General features: G+C 51.7%; 5 protein-coding genes across 5 annotated transcripts; 1 reads left to right on the forward strand and 4 right to left on the reverse strand.

Annotated features, from left to right (window-relative positions):
- The first annotated feature begins 2826 nt into the window (after positions 1-2826).
- Positions 2827-6298, forward strand: PV05_02125 (trehalose-phosphatase). Its single transcript, XM_013467204.1, has 2 exons — positions 2827-5996; positions 6047-6298. The coding sequence occupies exons 1-2, from the start codon at positions 3137-3139 to the stop codon at positions 6091-6093; spliced, it is 2907 nt and encodes a 968-aa protein (XP_013322658.1). The 5' UTR covers positions 2827-3136; the 3' UTR covers positions 6094-6298.
- A 430-nt stretch (positions 6299-6728) lies between these two features.
- PV05_02126 (uncharacterized protein) lies at positions 6729-9203 on the reverse strand (the record flags this gene model as incomplete). Its single annotated transcript, XM_013467205.1, has 2 exons — positions 7619-9203; positions 6729-7562 (listed from the first exon to the last, which is right to left on the reverse strand). The coding sequence occupies exons 1-2, from the start codon at positions 9026-9028 to the stop codon at positions 6729-6731; spliced, it is 2244 nt and encodes a 747-aa protein (XP_013322659.1). The 5' UTR covers positions 9029-9203.
- A 42-nt stretch (positions 9204-9245) lies between these two features.
- PV05_02127 (uncharacterized protein) lies at positions 9246-10354 on the reverse strand. The gene has a single exon (XM_013467206.1). It carries the CDS (start codon positions 10341-10343, stop codon positions 9456-9458), a length of 888 nt encoding a protein of 295 aa, XP_013322660.1. The 5' UTR covers positions 10344-10354; the 3' UTR covers positions 9246-9455.
- Positions 10355-12206: 1852 nt separating this feature from the next.
- On the reverse strand, positions 12207-14774 carry PV05_02128 (uncharacterized protein; the record flags this gene model as incomplete). The annotated part of the gene is made up of 1 exon (XM_013467207.1): positions 12207-14774. One exon carries the CDS (start codon positions 14772-14774, stop codon positions 12207-12209), a length of 2568 nt encoding a protein of 855 aa, XP_013322661.1.
- Positions 14775-16408: 1634 nt separating this feature from the next.
- On the reverse strand, positions 16409-17917 carry PV05_02129 (uncharacterized protein). The gene has a single exon (XM_013467208.1). The coding sequence runs from the start codon at positions 17804-17806 to the stop codon at positions 16532-16534; it is 1275 nt and encodes a 424-aa protein (XP_013322662.1). The 5' UTR covers positions 17807-17917; the 3' UTR covers positions 16409-16531.
- Positions 17918-18073: the final 156 nt, after the last annotated feature.

Here is an 18073-nt window from a genome sequence, read left to right on the forward strand (position 1 = left end):
TGTAGTTGCCGCGCTAAATTTTAGTGCGGGCGGGGAATGCGGCTTGGCAGCTCTCAGAGTTGCGGTGTAAGGATTGCCTACCAATTTGTATGGCACTTTTCAGCACTCGCCTCGAGATTTTTGTACTTTGCATACAAAGCCCATGATAATCACATCTCTAGTATCTGTAATTGGCTTTGTTTTGTGCCCATTTCCCTCTAGAATAGCCCCTCGTTTACCTGATTTTGTCGATCCTGGAGGGTGCGCTGAGCGCGGAGACGGTGGTAGGCAAGAGGTACATCAATGGATGCTTGTCCTACCGACGATGATCTGGCAGACGGTTAGTTTTTGCCCTCATGCCTTCTTCTATCTCTCATCTTGCGGCAGAAGCAGCCAAAATCAGAGAAACCGAGCGGCCGCGGCGCAAGAATTCGCCTACCGTTAGACCTATAACCGAGTCGGCCTCGCAGAGAGACACTGGCACTAGGTATTCTATTGCTCAACGGTCCCAGGCTCTTACCCTGCATTCCATCGGTTGGAAAACTGCGCAAATTGCAGCCTATACCAAGATCCCTGAGCGATCTGTCCGAGCGATTGCGGAGAAGGCAAGGAAGAGAGGATTTACGCCGCAAGAGGATCCTCGAGTCCTCGACCATTTCGTTGAGGATGGATATAAACCAGGGCGTCCAAGAGAAGTGTTAGAAGTCAAGGAAGAGGAAGTTCTGAGTTCATTGAGAACAAATAGATCCACAAGAGAGAAATCCGCAGAAGTTCTAGCCTATGAGCATGGTGTTAGCACATCAACAGCCCTTCGCATTCTTCATAAACATGGCCTAAACAGCGTAAAACCAACGACAAAACCAGGCCTTAATCTGGAGCAACGTGCGGCGCGGCTTGCGTTTTGTCTTGCGCATCAAGATTGGACCCTCGAGGATTGGAAGAAGGTAATTTGGAGCGATGAAACGAGCGTTATCCTGGGGCATCGACGAGGTTCTATCCGGGTATGGCGGACACCTGAAGAGCCATTTGAGAAGTCTGTTATCCGTCGTCGCTGGAAAGGTTACTCAGAATTCATGTTTTGGGGTTGTTTTACTTACGACAAGATTGGTCCCTGTCATATCTATCGAGCAGAGACTGCCGCAGAGAAAGAGGCGTCTCAGAAAGAGATTAATGAGTTAAATGAGGCTCTCGAGTCAGAAAAACGTAAGGAGTGGGAATTATCAAATGGCGTAAGACGGCTAGGCCTCAGAAATCTCCCAGGACGCAAGCCAAAATGGCGCTTTACTAAAGAGACAGGTAAACTGGTAAGACGAGGTAAGGGAGGAATTGACTGGTGGCGCTATTACAAGGTCTGAAATCTATCCTCTCAAGATCTCTCTATCTAACAGGAATCAGGAGGTTGTTCTCCCAAAGCTGATTCCATTTGCTCGCGAGTGCGGCCCCGATGCTATCATCCAAGAGGACAATGCCTCACCACATGCCTATCACTTCATCGGACGAACTTACTCTATACAAGGCCTCAACAGGATGCTCTGGCCAGGCAACTCCCCTGATCTCTCTGCTATCGAAAAAGGCTGGCCATGGATGAAAAGAGTTACTACCTTTAAGGGAGCTCCGCGGACAAGAACTGACTTGGAAACCTCATGGATGAGCAAGTGGGGAACAATCCCACAGGACTCAATTCGAGGCTGGATTGAGGGCATCATGGAGAATATCAAAAAGGTCATTGCGTTAGAGGGCGGCAACGAGTACCCTGAGGGCCGCGAGAGCAAGAGATCATATAAAGGGCGCAGGCGCATTGGAGAGCTGTTTAAACACTCCTGGATCCAAGACGATCAGGATAGCGACAGCGAGGACAGCGAGAACAGCGATGACTATGAAGATATAGAGACAGAAGAGGAGGACGAGTTTGATGCGGACACTACCAACTGATTGAACAGCCGACCTTGCTTTCTATGGGAGTGCCATAGTAAAAGAGGCGGAGGGTTTGGACACAAGGACAGGCATGGACAGGTAGAAAAGGCATGGACAGACGGAATGCCTCCCAAATCAATAGGAATGCCTCAAAAATCAACACCATGGATCTCTATACCAACCCAGCCTTGCGCGCAAATAGCAAGGCTGCGGCGGCGGCATGTTGCTGCAACATGATGCCGTTGTGTTCATTCCATATCAACTGCTCACCTAATTTTGGTGAGGAGTCGATGACATCCGAATACCCTTGCAATGCCGAGAAGCTAAATTTTAGCGCGGCAACTACATTTGGTGCACGTCTCCGTAGTTGGAAAAGAGTTTTGGGAGGCGAGATGGACCAGCGGAAGAGGTTGCCGAGCCACTTGGAGTGCACGATCTTTTAGGGGGGAGTTGGTGGGCGTTCTTTGTACATAACGGCTTGACCCGACTGGCTTAGGTATGAAAAGTCCGCCCTTTCGGGCGACCCTCATTAGCTCCGAAGGCCACTCAAAGCTCCATCATCGCCCCTAAACCAACCATCTTAGCCCCAAGATAGCACTGTCCCGGTCAAACCTGTTAGTGCCTGTTCCTGTTTGGCCTCGCATCCATCATCTCCACCACGTGCGTCATGCTGAACCAGAAAAAAACCGGTAGCGAAACACTTCACTCTTCGTGCTCACAGTAAACAATAAAAATAATTCTGATCGAACGATGCTGGTCTTCTGGCGTGACGGAGCGTGCCCCCATCTGCCCTTAGTGTGACACACGGCCAAAGACACGTTGACCCTCCATTTCATGTGAATGGATCCTATACCGCGCTCGACAAGCCTTTCCGTACACATAATTCAAGGCACTGGTGTCCCGGGAATTCCCTCCGGTTCAGCCCAACCTCACCTATCATCCCTTCCCACTTGACCACTTGACCACTGACCACTGACCACTGACCACTGGCTCACTCTTCGTTTCTTATCGTGCAATCCTTCCCTGCCTATTCAAACTTGCCTTTGTTCACTCGCTTTCTCACTCTCAGACACATTCTTTCCTACCTGCTCCTTCATTGTGCAACCTTCCTTCCGGTCACAAACGAGCCTGAAAGCCATCAGTAACAACAGATCCTGAAAGCCACCCGTCATAACAGATCCTTGGGGTTTTTAAACCTCGTAGGCAACAGCGAAACACATCATCAGTATAGACATATGATACGATGACGGTCTTCGTTGCAAGTCTGTTCTTGCCTTACACGGTCAATTTCGATGGCCCGCCAGCATGGAACGGCTCTGCGCCCGAGTCTCTAACGATGAAAAGAGACGAGCAGGTGATTCCAGCTGCAGCTAACTCTCCGGCAGTCGTCTCCAAGCTGCCCTTGGTCGACGGCCCGTCCTCAGTCAGCCTGTTTACGCCTAACCCAAACACTGCTGCACTCTCCGCAACCCTCACTCAGACCCCAGATGTCATCATTCAGACACCGGGCGCCACCACCGACCACGAGAAAATCTTTCGACCCCATGTTCAGCGGCCAATGGCCCTGTCCCTGCCTAGCCACATCAAAGAGAAGAAGGAGCAGAGCGAGAAGGATACAGAACAGCAGCCTCAGGAGCAGGCGGTACGTCCAGTGCAGCTCAAGGACCTTCGAGGCGTCTCCCGTCACGACTTGCACTCTCCGGGCTGGGGCAAGAGCTTCGTATGGAATCAGCCACCGTCACGAGCGAAGTCCCCACCGCCGAGTTCCATTCTGAAGCATGCGGCAGCCGAGGCGAAAGAAAAGGCCCTTGCTATGGTACAAACTGCGCAGAGAAAGGCGGCTCGCGCTGGACATCGGAGATCGAGGACAGTCAGCCATGATCGACGGTTCTCAGAATACAATTACAGTGTGGAGAAGGCAGTTATTGGCAATGGTGGTTTGTTCAATGCCATTGACGCCGCCACCGACGCTGGACAATTGGACGAGAAGCTCTGGGTAGGCACTTTGGGCTGTCCCATTGATGTCCTGGAGGACCACATGAAAGAAAACATTGCAGAGAAGCTGGAGAACGACTATGACTCGTTGGCTGTCTATGTCAGTGACAGTGATCTCAATGGTCACTACGAGCATTATTGCAAAACCATCCTGTGGCCAGTATTCCATTATCAGATTCCAGACCATCCAAAGAGCAAAGCATATGAGGATCATTCCTGGATATTCTACGTCAAAGTCAACGAGGCCTTCGCTGACCGCATAGCCAAAAATTACAAGAAAGGCGACATCATCTGGATCCACGATTATCACCTCCTGCTTGTGCCTGGGCTGCTGCGGCAAAAACTACCAGAAGCCGAGATTGGATTCTTTCTGCACACCGCGTTCCCATCCTCTGAAATCTTCCGCTGCCTTGCGGTCCGATCCGAACTTCTCGAAGGTATCCTCGGCGCAAACATGATCGGTTTCCAGAACGACGAGTATGGCCACCATTTCCTCCAAACTTGCAGTCGCCTGCTGAATGTTGAAGCCACCAAACATGGAGTGATCCTAGAAAGTGGCAGGTTTGTTCACGTCAATACATGTCCGATCGGTATCGACCCGAAGGTTGTTGACCAGCAACGCGGTTCGCCAGAAGTGTTGGATTGGGTCAAAACGATTACCGAAAAATACCGTGGAAAACGTATCATTGTTGGCCGAGACAAATTAGACAACATTCGTGGAGTTCGGCAAAAGATTCTGTCTTACGAGCTCTTCCTCAACAAATATCCTGAATACAAAGACCAAGTGGTCCTTATCCAGATCGCTACTTCATCCACCGAGGATCCCGAGCTAAGCGCGACGGTCGCCGATATCGTCACTCGAGTCAATTCCACTCACTCGACATTAGCTCATCAACCACTGGTCTTCCTCAAGCAAGATATCGATTTTGGGCAGTATCTCGCGCTCCTGACGGTAGCCGAATGCCTGATGATCACTAGTTTGCGAGAAGGTATGAATCTGACCAGCCATGAGTTCGTCATGTGTCAGGACGGTAAATTCGCCAACCCCAAACATGGTCCTCTCGTTCTTAGTGAGTTCACTGGTTCGGCGACTGTCTTTGGGCACAACGCGATTTTAGTCAATCCATGGCACTACACGCAATGTGCGGATGCTATCAAGCAAGCTCTCGAAATGCCTTCAGAAGAAAGAGAACGCCGGTGGAAGGGTATGTACGATATTGTCGTCAACCAGAATGCCACGGCGTGGTATCATCAGTACACGGAGGCATTGCATCATGCGTGGAAGGAACATTCCGTCCGAGAAGCAACTTCGGTGCCGCGATTGTCCGTAAGTTCGGTCAAATCGAAATATCAAAAAGCGTCCAAACGCTTGATCATCCTCGACTACGAAGGTACTTTAGCCTCTTGGGGATCCCCGACCGACATCATCCTGACGACGCCCAAACGTTCAATCGATGTTTTGAATGACCTTATTGAGGACGAGAGAAACATTGTCTACGTTATGAGTTCGAGAATGCCCGAGGAATTGGAACGACTTTTCAGTCCAGTGAGTAATCTGGGAATGATTGCGGAAAATGGCGCCTACTTGAAAGCACCCGACACAGATGAATGGGAAGAGTTGGCCAATTCAGAGGCTGCTAAAGTCTGGAAACAAGGTGTTCGCAGCATTCTCCAGTACTACGTCGAGAGAATTGAGGGCAGCAGAATTGAAGAGAGGCATTCATCTGTTGTCTTCGATTACGCCGAGGCCGAAGACATGGCTGGGGCCTTCAAGCAAGCTGGTGAATGCGCAAATCATATCAATGACGCCTGTCAGGGACAGAATGTCTGTGCCGTACCGATCGAAGATGGCTTGTATATTTCTGAAGTCGGTATCAACAAGGGACTCGCTGCTCAGATGATTAGCGACACTTTGGAGAAGCTGAGCCGGTCCCGGGGTGAGCCAATGCCCGACTTCCTGATGGTGGTCGGCGATTCAAGAGAGGATGAGTATGTGTTCAACTGGGCACACAAGCTGGAAAAGGCTGGGATAATCAAGAACGTGGTGACTGTCACTGTGGGAGCAAGAAACACCGAGGCTTCGGCCACCCTGACACAAGGAGTGACTGGTAAGTTGTATCGTTGACCGCATCTATGGCAGTATGCTAACGTTGCTCAGGTGTTTTGTCGATCCTCGAGAAGCTCGTTCGAATCTCACAAGGATGAAGCAGTGACTCCGGTCACATCCCGCTTGCTGTGCTTCCAAGGACGTATGTGGCATCGGCATTAAGCGAGGAGTTGCATGAAGGGTTCATTATGAGCACATGAGGGAACGGAACGAATAGACAGGTCTGCATCTCATTGATACCCATGCATTATGTAAGAGCGATACCTCCTAAACGGCAATTCAATAGCTTTGTTGTTCCACCTCTAAGCAAGCAACCTTCTTCTGTGACATGTTTGGCTATAAGATAAATTAGAAATTACGGCACCACCTTGAAACCTTCCCACAATGCCACCACCATGTTACGAGGACAAGGCTGTATGCGGCTGGATGTTTCAGACTGCCTTTTCGCCCTGCCTTGCTCTGCAGGAGACGTCGTTTTATCAGTGTCAGCGCCCACGTGGTCCATAGGAGGAGGTTGACGAGGACACAAGAGGGCTAGCTAACATCGTGTCCAAAATTATAGTAAGCAAGTTCATGGGCGTTTCCATGTCAGCGATACACCCTGCTGTTACGTGTACGTCTGTGTACGGACTACTAATACCAATACCAATACTTCATTTGAACCCAACGTCCTGGCGCCCTTGTGCGCTTCCAACGCTTCAATAAAAATGGAAAAACCCAAAGAGAACAAGACTCAATTATAGCAATACTCGTCATAACACGCCGCGCAACCACCAGGTAAAGTGCCGCCGGCCTTTTTCATGATTCCGCAGGCCAGGCACAGCGGCCATTCCGGGTCGCCACCTTTGCTCGCGATCTGCTGCCCGTTGGCAATCATGGCGTCCGTCTCGTCGGCGGTGTACTGCAGCTTGAACGTTGATTGACCGGAAGGGTAAGTGCATTCCTGGTTGGGCAGGTAGACGATGGTGATGACGTTGGGATCGTTGCATCCGAAGAATGTTGGCCGGGTGTCGAGGCCGTTGGCCAGGAAGGTGGTCACGTCCGGAATGACGGGCATACGGGTGAGGCCTTCGTCCGTGGCGCGTTGGTATGTGGTGTAGATTTCCGAGCCGTTGGGGTAATTGGCCGACGTGTCGGCGCTGTTGTCGTTGACGATCAGGACATCGACGAGCGGTCGATGTAAGAATGGCCAGATGGGGTTGTTCTGGAGAGCTTCGCCGCCATCGACGAGGTATAGATCTTCTTGGCTTGCGACTATGCTGGATTGGGCGTAATTGTAGAAAGGATTCGGGTAGATGGCGAAATTGTCGCGGAACGTCACTTCGTGGACGGTGTCAAGGATTGCGGACAGAACTTGGGCTAAGCTGCTGTCGCTGGTGTTAGTGGGCGGCACGGGCGCGCACGCTTCGTTGAAGAGGTTCGACGTCGTTCCCGCGACGTATCCTGCGTTGTCGTAGTTCCTAATACAAACGCCTGGTATGGCCGGGCTGCCACCAGAAAGAGAGGAACCTATATATTCGGTCTGAGCGAAGGCCGCGACACCGTCGTCCCAGGACCCAAATTCATACTAACACGGAGATGCCAGGGCAGACGACACTAGGAAATACTCGGGTCGTGACTTACCGGATGGATCTCGTATTGCGTGGCCGCCGGACCTGGCGTACACTCACCTTCGTTTGCCTGTACGCCCAGGGCCGTGATGATCGGGTATGGGACATTGTAGCTCGTGAAATTCGACATGTCGGCGAAATCAGAAGTGGTGATCGTTACACCTCCATCAGCGCCCTCGAGAAGCTGATACGAAAGAAGACGGCCATAAGGATCGACCAGTGTTGGCGGAAAGCCGGCAGCTTGTTTGGCTGCGAGGTCTGCGGTGATGGCGGCGTAGGCTGGACCAGCAACGAGGAGATTTCCAGGTATCAACAGACTGGTTTGGAACGCCTCTTCCCATAGGTTGTCTCGTAGCTCGCTGATCGTGGGCCAGTCGTTACCAGCAATACTCGTCAAAAGCCAGCCCCCTCCAGACAACCCAGCTTCGTAGGTGAGCCCTTGATACAACCCCGACACGCCAGTCTGACTGTCCCTGGCATCGAAGCCTTGGATCACGCCGGCTCCCGTTAACAAAGATCGATAGCCGCCGCCGCTGGTGGTCAAGCCGACTAAGGGGTAAGCCGTTGGCTGGAAGCTCTCTGGAGTACATGAGGTGGAGGTGGTCGTTGAAGTGGTAGCCGAGGAGGTGGTCGAGGAGGTAATGGAGGTCGAGGTGCTGGTCGAAGTCGTAGTCGATAGCGCTGTGGTAGTCGAGGCCGAAGAGGTAGTCGAGGTCGAGCTTGTGGTCGAGCTGGTAGTCGAAGAGCCGGTCGAGGAAGTAGTCAAAGTGGTAGTCGCGGATGAAGCGCTGGTCGAGGTCGGCGCTGCAGTGGATGTTGTGGCGCCGGTTGATGTTGAGGGGCTGGTAGAAGTCGTAAATGTTGAAGAGCTTGTTGTAACAGTTGAACCACTGGACCGGCTTGCTGAGGAGGTTGTTGAAGCCGAGACAAAGTTCGTCGACGTCGTGCTGGTGCTGAACTTTGTCGGCGCACTCGTCGAGGGTGATGAGGATGTCGACGATGTATATCCAGGATTCTTGGCCGTGCTTGCCGTGCTCTTCGAGGTCGTAGAAGACGGCGTTAAGGCTGTCGTAGAGCCTGATACTGGATCTGGGATGCTGGAACTCGAAGACTGTTCTCCCTTGTCCCAGTCACCCCAATCAGTCCAGTCTCTTTTACTGGGCGAAGAGGTCGAATTACACGTCGCATTGTTGACGACTGTTGCAAGCCACGCCGCAAGGCTCTGAGACGCGACGGTGTATCGGCTGGCAATGAAGGCAGCTTCAGCACTCCCGACGCCATTGGCTGGTCTTACTAGAGGGGTAGCAGGACATGCGGCGGCAACAGGAGCATAGCCTGTCAGTTGGCGACGGACTGGCGTACCTTGCACGCGGGCGGCGCACCAGAACAGCAGGGCAAGGAGAAGAATCGTGTATTTGTACATGATTACTCGTATTCGGCGGACTCACCGAGAGCGAAATTCATAGGGCAACGCACCGGCGAAGAAAGACATTAAGTATAGACTTGAAGACATAACTTGGCAGAAAGGATCCCAGCCTGGTGTGTTCAGCGACGCTATACACGACCCATCGATATGCGACGATAGGGGCAACACTGAGAAGTTAAGAAGTCGGTTTGTGTCTGTTTGCAGGAAGTTGATGCAATTGTGGGTCGAACGCGGTTGGGGAGATTGCGTCCAAGAGGTCGCTTGACGTCTCTTGTTATGTCGACCAGCCTGAGCAGCCAACCTTCCCACGTGCCACCGTCGTTCTGGACGTCCTTAGATTGATTGATTTGTTTGTCTCTAGGCAAAATGTATGCATCATTGTGCGGAGCTCTTGGGCAGGTTTTACCAGACTATGGATAACTGCTCAAAACTTCTCCCTGGCCGGTCTCATATCCAGCTCATGCACCCAGAGATCACACGGCTGGTTCATACACTGCAGGTACAGCTTGCCCACACTCTCCGCACGTATCTTCTCACCCAGATTGACCTTAGTGATCCTCTCCTTTAGCTCCTTCGCTTCGCTGTCTCCCTCGTGAGCTGCAGAGGTGTTCGCATCCACGATTCCGCCGTTAGCAATTGCATGAACGACATGTACTCCTCGAGCACTGTACTCTCTCGCCAGACTTTGCGCGAGCATTCGAACACCGGCCCGTCCGGCACCGTACGCCGCATAGCCTGCGTTTGTCCGTAATGCGCCCAGCGTGCCGGTGAAGATTATCGTGCCCTTCTTCGTCATGGTCTCAACACCGGATGGATCGGTCTCGGTGTCAGAAGGGTCCTGGCTAAGCATCCACTTCAGAGAGAGTTGAGAGAACACCATTGCCCCAGTGACATAGGTTTGCAGGCTATCGCCGAATTTCGTGGCTGATTCGTCTTCAAAAGGCGTTTTGTGCGAATGTTTGATGTTCCAGATCGCCATATTTAGTTTGAGATTCTGTGACTGGGACCAGGATTTGATCTCATCGAAGACGCTCGTTAAGCTGGCTTCTGATGTGTCTGTCTTGAAAGCGCGGAGGGTGCCCCCTTGTGACTCGCGTGAGAGGCGCTCAGCCAGACTCGCGTCACCGGTGCGAGAGAGCAGGGCAACTGCCATGTTGCCATGAGATGGATGGGCCAGGATGCGTGCAATACCGGCGGCTGTGGTTGGGCCGGCGCCCATTAGAATGGCGAGGCCTGAGGGTGCCATGTTGATTGATACTGGTCGTAAAAGCTCACCAATGGAGATACTATACAATCTGTAAACGCTGAGCATCAAAAAATTTCAACTCCATAGGCACCCAGTGTAGGTACTGAATTCATGATGTCAGAGGACCTTAAGCTGCGGTGCTCCAGTGGGGATGATTACTGATGATGTACTGTAGCTAAGCCAAACCCCGAGGTTGCCTCTATGATGCCCTGGGAAACGGTCACACACCATTTGTTCATGGGGCGGCAACAATCCATCCTACTTACCTTAGGTACCTAGAAGGTAGGTAAGGTAGGTAGTCTGAACTGGCGCTGAACAACGTCCTAAACAATGCCGTCTTGCTTCAGGTTTGACTTCGAGTCGAAGAAGTACCCAAGTCGCAGTGAGCGCATCCAAGGTGACTCCGTGAAAGGAAGCCTCTTGAGATTCCCTCGAACCCGACCTCAATCCTAGTATTTCGTCCCATCACTTGTTCTTCACTTGACTCTAGGCGAAGACCACAGGTCGATATTGAGTTCATGTCCTTCTCACTCAAGCTCGGAATGAGCCTCTTGAGTGACAAGTCATCACGGCGCGTGTGCTTCTCGTTCTGTTCCGTTCACAATAACTAAACGTTCAATGCAACTTCTTCCTACGTCCTTTCTTCTTCTGCGATCATCAGAAGTCAACGTGGCAGTCAACAGCACGCAAGCTCAGACGATCCAACGCAGTCTTTCTCTCCCTTTCCTACGCATTCGACTCGCCCAATCTTAAATTAGCCTTGGGAACAGCAAAGATGTCAACCAGGCAAGGTTCAGAATCATTCTTCGATGACTCCAACAGACCAAACAAGAAATGCAAGACGATTCATACATCGTGAGCATTGCATTTCTACTTCTGTGAAATCTATCTGACCGGACCACGACAGGGTGGTCGATCAGCCACTGGTCCTCGTTGCTGTCAAATCAGGTAGCGCCGTCGATGAATTTCACGTCCATGATCAAGGAGCTGGATTCGGACGTAACGGATACTCGCGGACCTCATTCCCACAATGCTCAGAAAGACAAACAGTCAGATCCTACTTCACCAGGGTGATCACAGTGGTAAGCCATGATCTACAAACTAGTTCTTTCCGCTAAACAGTGCCTTAGTCTCGCTGGCTTTACCGGTAGCCTCGAGTATCCCACCAGACTACATTGCGAACCACGGACGTTCGAGGCAGACTGTTCCCACAAGCTTCCCGGTTGTGGCAAGGTATTTAGAAGATCAATGGTACAATGTTCTTGACACTTTCTGGGATCGTGTCTATGGTCGCCTTCTTGATCTCTACATCTTCGCCACCCGCTACGGAGCACACACTTTCAAAAGTCCAAATTATGCTGGAATGGCAACGTTTCGACGCTCGAGTGGAGAGGTTCGCCTGCCATGAGGTGGTTCAACATACAATTGAGAAATTGGGAGCTGACTCTTCATTGTGCCGGTACATGGCCCGACGCTACGCTTTTATGAAGCTAACGGACCCTAACTACTCCTGCGAGCCATTCTTCAGGACCCTTTCCTCAGATTTTGATGGGCAGGTATTGCACACCGTGCTCAAGCGTTTAACCAAGCTTCCTACAGAAACTCCGTACACGAATTGGTGTGCTTATCATGACCACAAAACTGCACAAGAGCGCGAAGAGTGCGAGATGAGTAGGGAAAGTGATGCGGACTTGGTGGAGAAGCGGCGGCAGACGAAGCGAAAGTGATTCAATCGTCCAAGGGCGGCACAGGGTCAGATAAAGAACTTAAGATCAGGGCTTCGATACTCCCATACATACAAACAGTCGACAGCGCATCAGAAATTCGGCTGTGTATTAGCACCGCAATGACATCGGCTATTACGGTGGTTGAATCGAAGATACAGTCCAGAAGATTCAAGCGTTATTGCGGGACTGCCGTGCCGCTCCTTCACGAAACGACAATAGCATCAATCCAGACTGGTTGATCGGTGTCCTGATACATAGTAACCACATTCCCACCAGCCAGAAGATCCATTTCCACGCTAACATTCCTGCCACTCGCTGCCGGCATCGCAAAGGTGACATTGTGCAAATAATTCAAACCGAGTGTGGCATTTCCACCATAGCCCAAGATCGTTAGATTTGCTCGACCGGCATTTCCAGCCAGGCTCTGCGTCCGGACATCAGCAATCTCGAGGATGCCCCTGTCGTCTCCTTGCCCGGCCAGTCGGACGCCGCCATTGATCACAGTTCCGTTGGTGCCTACACTTCCACCTTGACTGCTGAAGCCGATGAGACCATCTTCTGCTTCGTATCTCGGTCCAGGATTGGCAGGCGCCCAGATCTCGACCTCGACGATGCCGACGGCGTAGTGGAGCGCGTTGACCAGGTACAGCGATACCGTGTCTGCGGTGACACTTGTATTGAACGAGATGGTGTTGCGCGAATTGGGCTGAGAAGTCAACCAGGGCGTGCGCTGTGCGACGAGTCTATCCTGCGACGAGGCATTCGTGCTCGTGTTCAGACCATTGCCGGCTGTGGTATTTGAAACGTATACGTAGAGCCCTGCGGGACATGCGAGGGCGCCGCCCCGTTGGCTGTCGTCGTACACGGCGATCGTGACGGATGAGAAGTCGCGCGCACGAGGAAGTGTGAAATTCAGCCAGCTTGCTGGATTGTAGGTCTGATTGTTGGAGTAGAAGTTGTCTGGTGGATTGTCGTAGAACACCAGTCCGTCGTTGGCTTTGTATGCGGAATCGGCCGGACCGAGGTTGTTGCCCAGCACGAAGAATGTGTCGGTGGCGTTGGCGTATGGAAGCGAGGCGGGCGCGACGAGACTGTTAGGATTGGAGAGGATGTTGACATACCGGGTTGCGGAGGAAAACTGTGCGATGGAGGAGTTGGACGAGTTGGGCAGGGACACTGAGAATCGGGCTAGTGTGGGCTGATTGTACAGCAGGGCACCGTTGGCGTAGATGGAAAGACCGGAGGAGTGGTTGTAATTGGAGTAAGCGGTGCCGTCGGCGTCCCAGAGAATCGAAAGCAAGTTGCCATGATAGGGCAGATTCTCTACAGCACAGTACGTCCAGTTTGAGGGGACAAGGGGCGCCATTTCAAACATGTCTGAGAACGACGGGATGATGCCGAGGAGATTGGTGAAGACATTGTCCATGTATGTTGAATGGAGGTAATGCTCGCTATGATTTCTGGTGTAGCCACTCCAGGCGCCTCGGGCGGGATAGTGGGACTCGAAGATGGCGGGCTCTCCGTGGTCGTAGTGTGTGCGGGTGTAGATCTGGAAAGCATCCTGAAAGAACGCAGGTGTTGCCACGGTGCTGCGGTTTTCTCTCGCCAGCCTCGCAAGCGTCCCAAGATAGACGCAAGTTGAGAAAGGCCAAGATTGTCCATTCCACATACAGCAGTACGTGATGTTCTTCTCGGCGGTGAAATAAAGGCTGGACTGCTCGAGAGTTGTCGGACCAAACTCTGAGATGAATCCGTGCTCATCGAGAGAGTTTTCAATGCCGGGAATGTACATATCTTCGGTGCCAATATCGAATCGGTACGGATATAGTCCAATCAGCTGCCTACCAACGATGGGGAGGTTTGTCCCCTGGACAACATCTATCCAGAATTGTATGTCATGATGCCAAAGAGTGTTCTGCATCGCTTGCAATAGCCGGTTGGCGGTGGCGTTCCAGGTTGATGCAAGACCTGCATTTCCAGAGAGCTCAGCGACTGTGGATATCGCCCTGGCATTAGAGACCATGTATGTGTTGAATGAGGGCCTGTAGGTTTCTGGGCCGAGCCATATAATGGAGTAGTTGTTTTGAAAGCTATTCCAGACATCGACCGAGCCTCCCTCAGGCCCGCCAATGACATATCCAGGTAGACTGAATTCTTGAGCATCAAGCAGCGGGGTTCGATGGTACAAGCCAGTGGTTTGGTCTTTCGTGGTGTTCCATAGATGGTACATTTTAATCATGCCATCGAGTTGAGCTTGAAGGAAAGCCAAGTTTCCAGTGGCTTGCGCGGCTTCCATGAAAGAGTCTTGCAGGTAATGAGTGTAAGTCACTCCAGCAATGCTCTCCAGGCCTCCCCTAGTGTACAATTGAGTCACATCGTTGACATAGCTCGGCTCACGAAGCCACCTGGCTTCTAGTATCTGATGAGGGGCAGAATCGGGAATTGACTGGAATTTGCTGGCCCATGGAACTGGCTGGATAAACTCGGTTATGACCCAGCCATGACCTTCGTGGGCGTACGCCAGATGGCGCTTTAGCACTGACGTTCGATAGTAGTAGATCTGCTGAATTCCAGGGTCTGGGAAGTCGACAAAGGGGATGTTATCAAGGTACCATTGTGGCTCATCAAAGTCCTCAACGTACGATGAGTGATTGAGGATGGAAGTAGTCGGCAAGAATGAATCCGGCAGAGGATACGGTCTGACGGGATCTTGCGCCTTGAGCACAGGTGCGAGAGCAAGCAGCAGAGAGGCCAAAGTCAAGGGCAGCATTCTGTACCGGCGACCGACGTCCACTCAAAGAACAGTATGAAAACATGCGTACACATTGTCTTACCTAGGAGAGGCCTTCGGGGTATTTGTATAAGCTGCATCCCCGTCAAACCCCGGAACGATTCATGACAAGCGTATCAATGTAGCAAGACACATCAAGTCTGCCGGGGCCAGGGACACCGGGAATCTACCCGTCACAGCAAGATCGCCGACATGTTGAGAGGAGATGCGGGAGATGAAGCTGGGGAAGATGCAGAAGGTGGAGAAAGAGAGACATGATACCTGTCTCGAGGAGGAAGGTCGAACGAAGAGCGTCAATCACGGAACATCTCACCAAATCATCAGTTGTTTATTTGCGTCGTGCTTTTCAGCGTCCTCGTCCTGCTGCCCTGTGGTTCTGACTTCGCTAAGCGGTATAGACAGTGCACTGACGAGGGTATGGAATAGCTTCCTGTGGAACGTCCCCCGGGGATGTGCAATGGCTGGGACAAGAAAAAAAGGATTTTCTGAATCTCCTCGATAATTGGGCGAAAACTGCTTTGGCTAGCCTCGTGCGCCATTTCGACATGCTCACCGTCATATAACTTATTTGATTCGCCTGCAAGGACGAAGGCTCCAGTAAGTATCACAGTAATGGCCCTCAGACTACCATATTTTTTATCATGCCACTCTGATCTGGCCGAGATACAAAAGTCAGCGACAGTAATGCCTGCCAGATGATTGGCTTATCCAACGGGCTCAACAAGGCTATCCAATCAGCATCAATGTAATGGTCAGGAAACAAGAGTCAGCGTCATTGGAGATTTTGTATATTTAACCCCAACTTCCTACAGCCTCATGTTCCTCATGTTCCTCATCCTGTTCAGTCAGTCGGTTACTCAATCGCTCAATCAATCACAATTCCTCTCAAGCATAATAACCTTTACAACTCTCTCCTTACATTCCCAAATCACACTCGCCACAATGGTCAAACCAACAACCTGCTGCGGCCGCTCTGACGGTTGCGTCTGCGCCCAGAAAGCCACATGCTCCTGCGGCAAACAGTCCGCCATGCACTGCACTTGCGAGAAGAAAGCCACCGAGAACACATTGCAGGGGGCTAGATGTTCGTGCAGTAAGTACATTCCCCTTTGAGGACTCTCTCACTTTCTACTCGTATTCTCCATACGCCCTCAACCCACTCTGCTCTCTGGCACCGTCTTCCATGAGATCAGGACGCTGACAATTATTCCTCTCCTTCAGGAGCCCGCCCAGCCGGCCAATGCACCTGCGACCGCGCATCCACCGAGAACACAACCCCAAGCGGAAACACATGCGCCTGTGGCCAGCGTAGTGCGGGAAGTTGTACCTGTGAGAAAGCTGCTGATGGTGGATTGTATCCTGATGAGGTGGACTTCACCACCAAGGCCTAAACGGAGAATACCACACGCCAGCTCGAGACTGAGGGTGTGTTGATGGTTGTCACATTTGGGATTGGCACGTTATGGGTCGTTGGGTGGGCGGCGTTACGGCACAAATGAACTGTGATCACGGGTTGGCATAGGGGCTCACAAATTTCACGAGAGTTGATGACAACATCTTCATGAATGGATTGATTCAGCGACCGTACCTATCAAGGAGGTCGTGATCAGAATGCTCTGCTCAGTCCACCTTCGAATGCTCACCATAATCTCTGTCTGTCGCCCGGGTCATCATCCAGTGTACCTATTCAGGAACCAGAGATACCAAGGGCGTCACAGATCATCGGCGCCCTGCCATCAAGCCTGAGCCCCATTCTTCTCTGCCGCATCTTTCTTCTTCTTCTCGAGCAGATTGGCCCTCGATTTCATCTCGTCAACTCTCTTCTGTCGCTCCATGACACTCCTCCAACATTCCTCTGCCCATCGCTTCACGTCGTCGAACCGTCCGTCCTTGAAGGCCTGTCTCACCCCTTCGATCCCTGTGCGATGTCTCTCAGGCACTTCCTCAATCTTTCCCTTGATCTCTCTCTTCATGCCCTTCGTCGTGTACGTCTTGTCCGCCTTGTCCGCTCCCACGCCTGGCAAGCTGCGAATGAATGTCCACAAATCTTCCTCTTTGATCTCCCGCACTGCCTTTTTCTTTTGCTCCTCAAACCGCTTCCCAAACTCGTCGCCAAAGAATTTTCTGGCATCCTTAATGACTTCCTGTCTCGACATACCAGCACTTGAACCCGGAGTATCTCCCTTGTGAGCAGGGAGGTACTCCTTGGACCAGGCTGCATACATCTTCCTCTTCTCGACGCGCTCTTCGTTTTTGCCTCTCATGCTGATTTCCCTCATAGGGTCGTGGAAGCGGCATGATGCAACATAAGCCATGAGGGCGTCGCGGCTCTTGAAAGGCTTGCCGTAGGCATCAGCGTCGAGACCGAGATATTTGAGCACCTTGTCTGGGTGGTCTGTCATCAAGACACGAGATTGAGCTTTGTTGTGCTTTTCCACTTCCTCGATTCTGAGATGCAAGCCAGTGCTGTTGCAGGTGAGGCCATAGGGACGAATGATTCCTCCGAGTATGCTCCAAAGATCGCCATGGGCTTGGAAGAAGATATGCCAATCAAAGCTTGCAATAGTGGGGCAGAGCTGAATGTCGACTTGAATGTATTTGTTTTTGTCAATGACGTTGGTATTGATGGCGGTCAGCTCGGTTTTCTTGTCCTTTGGCTTTGCCGCTTTGGCCTTGTTTTCCTTCTGGAAATCGTCTTCTCCAGGCCACTTGACGGCGACATGATAGGTCGTGCTACCCTGGGTGTGCTTCCACTCCTTGCCACCAAGAAGAAAGCTCAGGAGTGCTCCATTACGAGCCTCATCTCCAGACCACAAACCCTCATCGACTGGCAGAGCCACGAAAATGTCCACATCTCCATAGTTCTCCTTGGCTGGCGCTTCGGTTGCATGTCCAAAACACAGGAAATGTTTGCGGAGCAAGTCTTCGGCGCGCTTACAAGTGTAGGTGTAAACATGTTCTGGCATACGTGGGGTGTCGAGACCACTCTGCTTGAAGACCGAACCACCCATCGTGGGAAATGAAGGCAGTGCTTGACTGACAGGGGGATGAAACGGGGAGCAAGACGATGATGAAGAATGATGGAAGAGATCTGACTAGAACGAGATTATTAGATACTTAAATCCAGCAAGGTGCTTTGCCCTTGTAGCTGTTCTTTGCTTCAGTTTGCTTATTTCGTTCTCACTTCGCTTGCTCATTGGTGCTCGCTGCATGAAATTGGGATTGTTTGGGTCAACCTGCCATATTACCCGTTGTTGCGTTTAGGATCATTTCTTCTG

Source organism: Exophiala xenobiotica (assembly GCF_000835505.1).
Source record: "Exophiala xenobiotica strain CBS 118157 unplaced genomic scaffold supercont1.1, whole genome shotgun sequence".
NCBI lineage: Eukaryota > Fungi > Ascomycota > Eurotiomycetes > Chaetothyriales > Herpotrichiellaceae > Exophiala > Exophiala xenobiotica.

What these genes read in the sequence shown, in the direction of transcription:
- PV05_02125 (XM_013467204.1), top strand. Translation starts at nt 3,137, where the DNA reads ATGACGGTCTTCGTTGCAAGTCTGTTCTTGCCTTACACGGTCAATTTC. An exon ending in CCTGACACAAGGAGTGACTG is followed by an intron (nt 5,997 to 6,046) that starts GTAAGTTGTATC and finishes AACGTTGCTCAG; the next exon opens with GTGTTTTGTCGATCCTCGAG.
- PV05_02127 (XM_013467206.1), bottom strand. Translation starts at nt 10,343, where the DNA reads ATGCTCAGCGTTTACAGATTGTATAGTATCTCCATTGGTGAGCTTTTA.
- PV05_02129 (XM_013467208.1), bottom strand. Translation starts at nt 17,806, where the DNA reads ATGGGTGGTTCGGTCTTCAAGCAGAGTGGTCTCGACACCCCACGTATG.